The following is a 13,119-nucleotide window of genomic DNA, read 5'->3' as shown; positions in this document are numbered from 1 at the left end:
ATTTGTTCTCTGTCTAATTTAATTGCTGTCTGTAAGAAACAATTAAACAATTTAATTAACATTAAAAAGAGATCTCATTTGAGACGTTTCTTTTCCATGGGTCTGTTTAACTTACCTTGTAGCATTAAATCAGTGTTAGTTTAGGTAAATGTGTTGATTTGATTCAAAAAATTTGTTTTAATCATGAACTAGCTTCAAGCTTTTAAGCTGTTCTTCAGAGATTTATCTACAGTAACTGTAACCTAAAAGCTTTTAAAAAGAAAAAAATGAAATAGATTTCTGATTTCTCTCTTTTTTTCCCTTTCTCGTCTTCTCAGTGTGTGTTCTGTACACTCAGGGAGTGGAGTCTAAGCAGTGGCGTGAGGTAGGTGTCCACATTCAGGAACAAACCTACAATCAGCTCTGACAGAGACTCCCTTATTTCCCCTAATCAGCTCTGCATATCCTCTCTGTCTCTCGCCCCCTTCACTCTCTCCACAGTCCTCTGGTGCCCATCACTGCCCATTGATTCTCCGTTTGAATATTCATGAATCTGTCCCCATGGCCCTTAGTGATTGGCTGTTAAGATGATTGTACACTTTCCGCTAGCGATTAGCATTAAAGTCGATCTTGCTCAAAAGTTACAGGCCAGGGCATTTGTAATGCTTCCCAGCTCATTGAATGTGATTTTTCACACTTAAGCTGTGTTGAGCTAGAGGACTCGGCCTTTGGATTTTGCAGGTCATTACAATCAGCTGAAAAACGGACATCCTCGGGCTATCATATCCATCACCGAGCTTGCAAAAAAGACCCTGAATATGAAAAATCGCATTGCGGTACTTTTTTGCAAGTTTTGGTTTGTGTTACAGAGACCCTTTTAATTAAATCCCTTTTTAGCAGGTGACAGTTGTTCCAGCAGGTGTTTTCAAGGCTGACGTGAATGCGTCAAAGCGGTCGTAAATGTCACGATGTGCGCATGAGGAGCTGTAACAACTTTTTGACCCAAAATAAAACCGAATTGGTGTCGATCCTCCTCCTTCATAGCGGGTTTTGATGGAACACCTTTCTCCTATGATGAAAGACGACTGCTTACATAACACTGGGCAGGTTGCTAACTCCGATTAGCTGCGTAGACTTTCTCCATGCCTCTGCCCATGTAAGATGCCTCTTGTTTGGGTATAATACCAACCGCTGTGGAAAAGAGGCAGTCAAGCTGTAAGGGATTGATAAGGATGGAGTTTTCTTTGTGCGTTTCTCTGTCTCAGCAGGAGATTTGGGCATATGTGTGTCTCTCTCTTTGTTACTAACACAGCATAAGCACCTTACTTTCACCGAGTGATTGTGCCCATGGTTTCACTACTGTATTACACTTTCTTTTAACTTTTTTCTTGTTTTTTTGTATTTAATTCTTTATACATTAATAAGCAATGAAATCACTCAGTTATACGCATTACAGAGATTTTACCATGGATAAGAGTATTTTTATGTGCAAAATCCACTTAAATGTAGTAAAACAATTCTTATTGCTTTGTTTTAAATATTTAATTTGATAAAAGACACCAATGTTCAATAAATTATTAGTACTAATATATATATGTAAACAATAAGGTATGAGAGGCTGTGCTCTAAGAGTGTAAATTATTTCGCCAATAGATGGCGGCAAAGACTGTCTTTATGAGTGAGTCAGTCAGTAGAGAAGACTTTTATGTTGAAACGACTGAAACTTGTAAACACAGAGAAGCAAGACGCAACTAACAAATGATTAACATGTAATGGCACGGGAAAACCCCTTAACGGTGGGTGTCCACTGGCATGGTGCGAGCGGAGCGGGCGTTTTCAATTAATTCTAATTAATCTTAAAGATTTTAAAACGAGCCGTTCAATAATAAACACACAAAACGCTGTGAAAATACAGGCCGGAAGTCAAAAGACAACGAGCGCAGTGCTGAAAAGGGGCGGGGCTACATAGCCCTGTCCCAAATGGCACCCTGACGGTGCGTGTCCACTGGGACGGAGTGAGCGGAGCGGAGCAAGCGTTTTCAATTCATTCCTATGGAAGTTGAGCTTCACGCTCACGCAGTGCATTGTGGGATTGACAGCGGACCGGATAAAGTGTTGAGAGCGTCAAAAGGTTGGGCAGTTCTCGACTTTATGCAAATATCAAGCGAAAAACGCGGAAAACGCCAATTGCTGTGAGGTTCGGGATATGACGTCTGTCTTTAGAGTTTAAAAATATGCAGATTGTGCTGGAGTTATTGCTGGATTTAGTACGTAAATCGTTTTGTTTACGAATTAGAGGCTTTGCAGTTGTTATATATGTTAAATATTTTATTTTGGATGTGTTCATTGTGATTATAATGGCTGGGTTTAAAAAAGTTTATAAAATTATAACGTAATGGTGCGTGTCCACCACAGCGACAAAACACTGCTCAGTGCCGCTAGCAACGCTATAACGCCTCCGCTTTTGCGAGTGTGTTTAATCGAAGTTTTTTTCAACACACGGACAGTATAATCATCAGCGATGCACGCGATTACATTTAGAAATAGACAAGCTTTGTTTCCAAATGCACCAAGCAAAGATCCTTTCAATTTTATAAACTTTTATAAACCCAGCCAATATAATCACAATGAACACATCCAAAATAAAATCTTTAACATATATATAACAACTGCAAAGCGTCTAATTTGTAAACAAAATGATTTACGCACTAAACCCAGCATAAACTCCGGCACAATTTGCATATTTTTAAACTCTCAAAACAGATATCACATCCCGAACCTCACAGCAATTGGCTGCCGACCGCGTTTTTCGCTTGATATTTGCATAAAAACTGTCCAACCTTTTGACGCTCTCGGTCGCTCTCAATGCTTTCTCCGGTCCGCTGTCAATCCCAAAATGCACTGCGCGAGCGTGAAGCTCGACTTCCATAGGAATGAATTAAAAACGCTCGCTCCGCTCCACACGCACCGTTAGGGTGCCATTTGGGACAGGGCTATAGAACCGTAGGGTGAAGCGGTCTATTGACCAATCAGAATCAAGGACTGGAACTAACCGTTTTATAAATATTCCGCTTTGCATCGTGCCTAACAACGCCCTTCAGCCGTGACTTATTCACGATACAGCACAGCCTCTCGTACCTTATTGCTTAAATAAAATATACTGTATATTATTTAAAGATTCTGTAAGTGGTGTCATCCTTTCTGGAGTTTCCTCCTGACTGAGTTAGACACGCCCCTTTTTAAATCAAAATAGCGTTCTCACACCCCAACCTGACAACTACTGACGAAGCTGAAAATGGTGTTAAACATAAATGATAATGCTTCCACTACCACACTCTCAGTGTAAGAGCTGCCCATGATTGCAAGGAATGCTGGACAAGCAGAAAGCGCATCAGTGGCTTTTGCCTGACTAAACAAAAAATCTAACTAATAGGGATATTTTATGAGTGGCATTCTAATTAAAAAAAATCATGTTTAACACCTTTAAGAAAATTTAACATGATTTGCAGTTGTAAATGTTTATTTTAAAACAATCTGAAAGCTTAAGGCCTAAAGGCCTATTCGCATCAAGAATGATAACTATAAAGATAACTATAATGATAATTATATTAGCGTGAACACCAATGGACGATAACACTGTTATAATTAGCATTATGTTGTCTGCTGCATTAAACGCTTAAGCTCTTTAAGATTCTGATTGGCTGTCAAGAAAATTGCTCTGAAAGACTTGAAAATGATAATGTTCCTCTCTGTGTCGTAACTGTTATATCTTTGGTGCAGACTTCCATATTCTCATAAAATTACAATGAAAATGTCTAGATATCCCAGATATCTTAAATCTCACTTTCTAAAGTCACAGTTTTTTTTCCTTCTTATATTATCAACTATTGACAATCAGATCATATGATGATAAATTTTCACTTAGAGCTTGAACTTTTGCATGTTTGTCATTTTAAAAATAATTATCTTAATTTTTCTCTTCTGTGCATCATCATTAACTTTATTAACCTTAATTTTTTACACCTCTTGTGATCTTTTTGTCTCATCACTGCTATTGCGAGGTTCAAAATTTACAAATCATTTCTGAATGTGACCTTGTGCTAATTCTCCTGTTTTGCACAGTAGTATGAGCAACACAATTCAGCCCCTTTTCACTGCCTTGGCTGTGTCTCTAACACTCAGTGGGGGGTAAAGCTTTTCCAAAAGCAGTTTGGTGATATAAGTTAAATGTTTTTCTTTGCATCTCCTCTCTCCGATGGGATTTCTCTCCAAAAACAGTTTAGACAAAAAGGATGTTGGAAACCAGTGCAATACTTGCAGAATAGAATAATGCACCATATGACAAACATAAAAGGCTTTATGGCTCTATGCAGCAGGTTAACAGAATGATTTATAGCAGCCGGTGAAATGATAAAATAAAGCCAGACTGTGAGGTCTTATTAGCAGTACATAAAGCATTATGCTGTGAATGCTAATGACTCTGTGCTCTGCTATCACAGAGCCTTGCTTGAGAATGTTTAGTCATTATGTTTATGGCCTTGAAATATAAATTTAACCTATTTTTTATAGATTTAGGACTGTTTGTGGTTCAGGCTATGTGATTTGGAAAAAATTGTTTAATACTAGAGTTTATGCATATCTAAACTGTAGCAGAGAACGTCAGACAGACATGCCTCAGGTACTAAATATATATTGCACTGCATGTTTGTAAGAAAGTCAGACTGTTGTGATACAGTGTTTTTCTTTATCCTTTTTACAAGATCACTGTGGTCTTCAAAATCACCTACAGTATGTTAAATCAACACATCACTTCCTTATCCCTCATAAGCTGTCTCCTTCATTTCTGCGTGGCCAGGGTGTTGTAACACCCTTCTAGTGATTCATTTATTTATGCATTTCTCATCTGCCTCATCTTGTTTAATTATTCATGGAAAACACAATTAGCTGAGGGAACCGACTGCAGAGCAGCCTTCAAGAATACAGTGCAAAGACGACAGGCTTCTGTAATCTCATCTCTTCTCTTCTCTTCTCTCCTCTCCTCATTTAATTTCATTCTTTCCTTTTCCTTCCTCCAAACTCTGATTTAAGTTTCATACATAAAACCAACAATGGACACATCCATACAGAGACAGAAGATGAGGAGGGGCTTATATCATTAGTGAATCAATCAGTAGTGGCTCCTGACCAAAAATGTAGGTAGGGCAGACTCTGGGTCTTAGCGCCAGTTTAAACATTTTGTAAGCTTTATGTTGTAATCGCTGAACACACGCAGAACACTTTTGACAGGGGTTGCATTATTCAGTCTGAGGGTGGCTCTCCAATGTGGATTGACAGGCTTTAAGAACACAACATATGCATCAAATGCTATCTTTGAATTGCCTTAATGTAGTATTTATTACCTCCGAATGTAGCTTTAAAATATTACAAGTTGTAGAGGAATTCCAGTGAGGAAAATTAAGTCAAACATGAAACAAACACAACAGAGCATATAATTTGAGCATATTATACTTTTATTAATTTGACACGCTGCTCCACATAGGAAGAAAAGGCATGCCAACTGGTTACTGACCTGATGCCGAATAATATACACAGTTGAAGATGATTGATATCGTCTGGGTCTGGAGCGAGATTTACGTAAGGTAACGTAAAAATAAGCAGGGCAGCATTACAGTTTTTCTCGATTGCTTAAACACATTTCTTGAAACTATGCCTCGTATTCTCAAAACTATAAACACAAATCCATAACGTCTCACCCAATTCCCCAAACATCCTATTTTCAGGTCAAAATGAAGCTCTACACTCAAAACCATTCACTCTTGCTGAAAAAACAAACTTTGCCCTCAGACAGGACACACAAGCCCTCAAAATCACACACACTACAACATAGTCTAAGACACTGGTGCAATAATTCAAAACAACATTTCCAAAACTGGTAAGTTATGTTGCTTGTGGTTCCCCCCTCACAAACCTTTTCACATGATGAACACAAAAGACACAACCAGTGGATACATTGGCACATTTTTATTCATACACAGAAAACACACACACACAATTTTTTTTTTTTTCCTGTTTTAATCTTTTTTTTTTACGGGGATTTGAAGGGATTTGTGTGTAGAGTTTTGCAGTGACAGTTCAACAAATCTGACTCGTGTCAAAACAGGGAATAGTGTTTATAGTTGAGTGAAATGGGTGTGCTTTTTGATAAATGGCGTTATGGTTTTGAAATTTTAGTTCAAAAGCCTGGTTATAGTGTTTAAGCAATCGAGAAAAACTGTAAACAAGTTCAGGTAGTTAAAACACTGTTTGCAAATCTCATGCACTCTTTTTTCAAAACTCTAAACACATTCTCACTCATTAAAACACATTTTGCACTGTGATGCACTTATGTTTCAAAACGCTAAACACAGGTATTCGAAAGTTAAACAGAACTGCAACACAGTTGTCATCGTTTACACACAACGACTCAAAATTGTTCACACTTTTTTCTAATGATGTGACCAAACAAACTGTACATAATACAAGTCAGTTCAGAGTCCCAAAATTTACTCAAAATGTTGCATACCAACAATGGATGGAAACAATATAAGAGGGAGAGAAGGAAGAGTATGAGGAAGAGGAGGTGAACAAGCAGGAAGAGGACGAGGACGAGGACGAGCAAGGTGTGGAGAATGTTGTCAAGGCTGGAACTGCTTTAGGGTTTTTCCCTTTGCCTGCAAAGATGACATTGTGATGTGGACAAAGTCCTCCGGCCGGACCGAACATGAAGACATGATCCTGAAGCAAAATGACAGTTTTTTCCAATTGCTAACACACTAAAATGACATGCACAGCACAATTATTTACAGTTTTTCTCAATTGTTTACACACAAATACTGGTACTTGAGACACAATGACCACAACATGTAACTCATTCACCAACCCCCTGAACCAATTCTGCTAAACTACAAGCACAATTCTTGCTTTACACTCAAATTGCAGTTCTAAAACACACCTTTTTCAAAACACTACACACAATTCTCTGCTTTTGGCACACTTTTCATGAAGAAAATCTTTTGTTTTCACAAGGAACACACTGCAATTCAAATATGCACACTGACTCATCACATGGGCAAACACCCGTCACACAGTTTTACAATTAGCAATCAGAGCTTTAGCATAAAAGAGCAACAGGTGAGCTCTTCAATGGATGCCAACATTGGATTTTTTTTTTTTTTTTACTGTAACTGTATACAGTCAATTCTTCTGTTGTTTTGTATGTAGACCACTGTATGTACAACTTTGTGTTGGTTGGAATGTCCACTGTGTATATTGTTTTTGTGGGAAAAATAAAATATATTTGTTACCGTGTATTTGTGTGTTCTGAGTATAAAAACAATATTCTCAAATATTTTACAACACACTTATGTACTGTCTGTAGAAAGTGTAACACTGAACAAAAAAAAAGTCATTATGATGAATGGAGAAGAAGTGTTTTCCATTCATCATAGTGTTTTACATTGAGCACATCAGTGTTCAACTGGTTCTTATAAATGTCTATTCATATGATGGTTTGTGTGTGTCATTTGAAAACAAAATACCATTTTGAGAAGAAATAACATTGTTTTGAATGTAAAGTTTCATTTTGCAGGAGAATTGAGGGGTTTTGCCCATTGTGTGTGTGTTTTTTGATTTGTGTGTAGAGTTCTGAGAATATGAGGCATGCTTTCAGAAAATGTGTGTAAACAATCGAGAAAAACTGTAAACTGACACACAGAGAGCAAAACCTCTTCTCAAGTCTCCAAAAGTCTAAACACATTTTCTGCTTTATTACACACATTTTGCAATTCAAAATGGCACTTTTTAAATGCACTGAACACAGTTCTCTGCATAAGACACAACAATCTGACATAAAGTCACATGTTTGCCATTTCAAAACACTGCCATTCAAAATGACACTACATGAGGTAATTGGCCAATACATGTGCCACCTGACCAAACACCTCATGGTTAATTGTTAACACTTCAATCTTTTTCAGTTTACTGTTTTTTTGTGAGCATATTTTTGTTCAGTCCAATGTAAATATATCTGCTGTGCATATGATGCACTGACTTGTTTGGTGAAAAATAAAAAATAAAATGTTTCAACAGCATGTGTGTGTGTATCTGCAAACATTTCTGTGCATGTGAACAATCTGAAGAATTTTAGTATTATGGCAAAGCATACTAAAGATGAGAGTGCTTTTCATTATGCCCAACAGTGTGTAGTTGGTTAGACAAAAATCTGGTAATATGAATGAAGTGTGTGTCATTTCGTGCAAAAGTTTGATTATGATAATGCTATATGTTGTTTTGGTTGCAGTGCTTCATTTTGCAGGATATATAAGGTATTTTGCAGTTTGGGTGTGTGGTTTTGTGAATTGTGTTAAGTATTTTGATAAAACCAGCCTAGTTTGCAAAATTGTGTGTTAGCAATTGGAAAAAACTGTAATCTCTCTCACTGACCTTGATTTTGAAGTTGCAAAACTATTCTGAGTGACTGTTTGATACAGTGAGTTTTTTACTGTAACCTTTTTGGCTTTTGCAGTTGGGTCACTGTATTTTCACAGTATGCAAGTGGTGAATATACAGACAGTCAATAGGCCTATTATACAATATTCAGTACAATACTATATAATTTATTCACCTTACTACTGTAAGTTGTCATTACTATACTTTTTTTTACATAATTGCAAAATTTGTTTACTTTGTTACAATACTTTTTTTCTGTAACTGCATGCATTGGATTCTGTGTTCTCCATTTTTTGATGTAGTCTAATGAATGATCTGCACTGAAAAAAATGATTCATTGACTAGTTGAATTTACTAAAATAAATTATGTTAATTGGATCCACATAATTGATTTTAGCTACATTTAAACAAATGCATTACGTTGAACTAAGTTCAGCTTAATGCATTTGTTTAAATGTAGCTAAAATCAATTGCGTGGAACCACTTACGATAATTTTTTTTAGTAAATTCAATGATTTCAGTAAATTCATTGAATTTTCTAAATGTTTTTATCGTAAGTGGTTCCACGCAATTGATTTTAGCTACATTTAAACAAATGCATTAAGCTGAACTTAGTTCAACATTGCATTTGTTTAAATGTAGCTAAAATGAATTAGGTGGAACCAATACATGGAACATAATTTTTGTTAGTAAATTCAACTAAGTCAATAAATCATTTTTTTCAGTGTGTAGTGTTTATAATTTTGACCCACTGTGTGTGATCTGAAAGCATTGTTTGATTTTGAGCAAAGATAAAATGGTTTTGAGGCAATTGTTTGATTTTGCCAGAAGAGTCAGAGGTTCTGTGAATGTGGTTTGAAAATTTGGTTTTGTGTTTAAGGTTTTGAGAAAGTGAGTGATGGTTTCAAGAAATGTGTTTTAGCAATTCAGAAAAACTGTAATTAGAGCGCACTGCAGTTCCATTTTTCACCACAGATTTACATTGGGAAAATAGTGGGGTGCTGTAGAGCTGGGGAGGGCTCAAGCACCCGCTGCCTTGCTTAGTATCATAATACATGCCTGCCGAATCCATACGCTAAATTTGTATTTATCCTGCTCACTTTACGACTTAAAATAGTCTAGAAAATCTGAATAATATTTGTTGCAGTATATTCCACCTGCTCTTACAGGCCTTCTGCTTTTTCAGAGGATGTTACATAAGGAATGTATTGAAATGGGAATGTTTGTGGTTGCACAGTAATTCATATATAGCACATATAAAACTGTTATTTTTACATTAACATAGAAATCAAAGTTTGCAGTACTGCATATGAATAGACTGTTATTAAATTTACATCCCAGGCATGAGCTCAGAGCCATGACCTCATGAATATTCCTGAATATTTATTACCTGTGCAGTCTTCATTTGCACACAAACACACGCACACATACGTGCCACACAAACATACACATTACTGATTCTGAGCAGGGGTTCTTGTTGTTCATTAGAAGCATAGATACTTCACCTCTCAAAATATCACCTCTTCTAGTTTTTCCTATGGCTGCAGAGTCAGAAGAACAGGGCTTTTAATCGACTGGACAGTGCTGGTGGCTGTATGGTGGCTGCACTGTGACAACTTTTTCATTCTCATGTAGCTGTTCTCTCTCTTTTTGTGTAGTTTGGGAGAACTGAAGTCATTGACAACACCCTGAATCCAGACTTTGTGAGAAAGTACATCCTGGACTATTTCTTTGAGGAGAAACAGAATCTTCGCTTTGACATGTGAGTTATTCCCTTTGATGCTGACACACAGATATCTGCCTCACTCTTCGATGTGCTGTCCCACTCCAGGCTTTCTGCTCTCGCTCTGTCTGTTTGTCTCTCCCTCTCCCAGTGCGTCTTCCTCTGTAATTATTGATGCTGCCTCTCTCTTGACTGTCATGTGTAAGGGGCTGGATCAGTGAAAGGGTGATAAATATTTCAGATGAGTTTTATCCTCAATCTTTTACGCAGCGGTTCAAAAGCAAATGTGTGGCGCCCAGATGATTTACAATGCATTCCTCCCTTCCCTGCACCTGACTGTCCATCTCGCTCTCATTCACCACTTTAAATGGGTTATTCTGCTGAGGTGAAAAGTGGCTGCTGCAGTTCAGGCTGGAGTTGTCAGCGAGAAACATTCCACGTTTATGCCAACTCTCGCTTATACAAATGCAAATATTCACAGAGCCAACCAGCTGTGCCCCAGAACAGCACACCCACTCTCATTTTAACAGCGACAAGAATTTAAATACAGACTAGTAGTGATCCGATTTAGGGTGAAAAGTGTCATTTCTTCTACAGTAGCGATAATTGCAAAAATAACACTTCTATCTTCTATTTTTCCGGACATAATTATTATGACAACCAAAGTTTTGATTTGTTAAAACCACGATGCAACAGAAATAGCGACAAATTTTTTTCTCCATGTTGTGATGTACATCCGAGTGTGACGAATTATTATAAAATAAAAAATCTAGGACTTGGTTCTATGCATCGATTTTTGTGACGGCAGATGAACGTGAGCTTGTAAAGGTGGAATTAATTATTGGACAAGTCTGGCATACGCCATTAGAGAGAAGTATGCAATTTTCACTGGAAGATCCAGTTAAGACATTTTAATTGAACATTATACAAGGTCAATTTAAAAATAAAATAAAAAAATAAACGAATGCACAGATGAATTGTTCACAAAATGATCTATAACATGTATTTAGAACACAGATAGGGTGAATTTTCATTTCATGTGGACTTTAAAGGGGTCATCGGATGACCGTTTTCCACAAGTTGGTATGATTCTTTAGGGTCTTCATGTAAAGTTTGTAACATACTTTGGTTGAACTTCCTCAGTGGTTGTGTTAAACAACACCCTTTTTACCTCCTCAAAAACAGCTCTGTTCACAGCGACCCTTTTCGGTTCATGTCTCTTTAAATGATAATGTGCAACTGCTCACCTCACCCCTCTCTTCTGTGGGGGGTGTTGACACAAGACACATAACCTTGGCAACCTGCCTTGGTGGACAGTATACAAATGGCTGAGGGCCGAAATATGCTAATACGTACAGTCCGTCAGAGGTCGTGGGCGGAGCATGAGCAATATGACATCATATTGCTCAGAAAATCTAAACGGCTTGATTATTGAGAGTGTTTAGGCTTTTTGAGGATTAAAAAAAAGGAGTGAATGGATTTTTTTCCATTGTATGGTGGTTGTGTCCTCACACTGCAAAGACACATTTATATGCAAACACCATATAAAAGTGAATTTTGCATCCGATGACCCCTTTAAGAGACAGACTCTTTAAGAAATCAAAATATCATTATCATTAATCCATTCTAGATTAAATAATGTGAGGATGGGTTAAGCATTCCTCTTTATAATGAGAAAATGGGCCATGTTGTCATCTAACAATATAACTGAAGCTGTTCTCTTGGATTTCAGATTTGACATTGACTCCAAAAGTCCTGATCTGGCCAAACACGTGAGTATATAGCAGCACTTTGTATGTGTATGTGTGTGCATGTGTGTTTGCTTGGATGTATATGAAAGTTCCTTTGGTGATTGATTGCACATTTTGACATGCATGCTTCTTCATTCTGCGGTTGGTTTTATGCAATCTAAAATGATTGAAAATGATGTCATATTTTGTATCATTATCAAAGCTGTGCAAAACTGAAGAACTAAAGTTCTCTCTCTGGCTCTCTAAAAAAAACTCACTTTGGCTCACAATAGCACAATATAGCACTGTATTCTGCAGTGTGCTTGACTTTTGTAAATACAGACAATTTGTTCCCTATTAAACTGATCAAAAGCAAGCTAAAATATATAATGGAGTTGAGGGATGAATTTACTAAACACTTGCAGCACTTTTCATTCAACAGGCATTGCCATTCTTTTTAGCAAAAACAAGCTTTCTTTCTATGTAAATTATACTTATTATAATAATAATAATATATTTTTTTTAATTGTAATTTGCTTAGAGAAATTAACGCAAAGTATAATTCATTATAAAATAATTATTATTTATTATTATTATTATTATTATTATTATTCATTATAATGTAAGTATTATAAAATAGGTTGTAGGTTTTTGGGATTTTTTTCATCATAGTTTGAGTTAATAAATATAAATATAAAACCTGAACCAAAACTATGCAGCCAGTGAACAACTGGGGTTTATGAACTTATGATTTTGTATAGAACCAACTGAATGCTTTGGTGTGTGTCTGTGTTTGTTAATCTTCATCTTAAGTGAAATTCAGATTTATGATTTTCTCACTCTTTTTTGTTTTGTTTGTAATTCGTGATCATCATGGGTGTTTTTTCCTTTCTCTCTTCTCCAAGATCCTTTCTCACTATTCTCTAACTCTCGTTTTTTCTCTCCTATCCTCTTCGGCCTGACTTCTTCAATTCGTTTTTTATTTTTTTATTTTTTTATTTTGTCTTTTCTGTTACATGATATGCTCTGTTGTTATTGATATATTTGCGGCCTCACCTCCCTCCTGGAAGCCCTCCGATTTCAACGTACGTCTCTGCCTTGCACTCCTAGAATTTTCTCTTTACCGGTACAACTCATTTATTCACAGTACCACTCTGACTCATTCTGCTCTCTCTCCTTTACTTCCTGCATGCCAATCTT

At 36.8% G+C, this 13,119-nt stretch overlaps 1 protein-coding gene across 2 annotated transcripts in view; it reads left to right on the top strand.

Moving 5' to 3' along the window:
• The window catches only part of cpne5a (copine Va), a 78,618-nt gene that overhangs the window by 13,724 nt on the left and 51,775 nt on the right, over positions 1-13,119 (top strand). Inside the window, exons 3-6 of one of the 2 annotated variants that reach the window (XM_084138852.1) lie at positions 318-364; positions 10,125-10,228; positions 11,922-11,961; positions 12,990-13,004. In XM_084138852.1, the coding sequence (XP_083994978.1) occupies positions 318-364; positions 10,125-10,228; positions 11,922-11,961; positions 12,990-13,004 (206 nt within the window). The remainder of the gene's footprint in view (positions 1-317; positions 365-10,124; positions 10,229-11,921; positions 11,962-12,989; positions 13,005-13,119) is intronic. The other variant, XM_084138853.1, reaches the window with a different exon arrangement.

The sequence above is a fragment of the Abramis brama genome, assembly GCF_963993115.1.
Source record: "Abramis brama genome assembly, chromosome: 16".
Lineage (NCBI taxonomy): Eukaryota > Metazoa > Chordata > Actinopteri > Cypriniformes > Leuciscidae > Abramis > Abramis brama.
The sequence above is the reverse complement of the archived record's forward strand: the minus strand, read 5'-3'. Positions and strand labels throughout refer to the sequence as shown.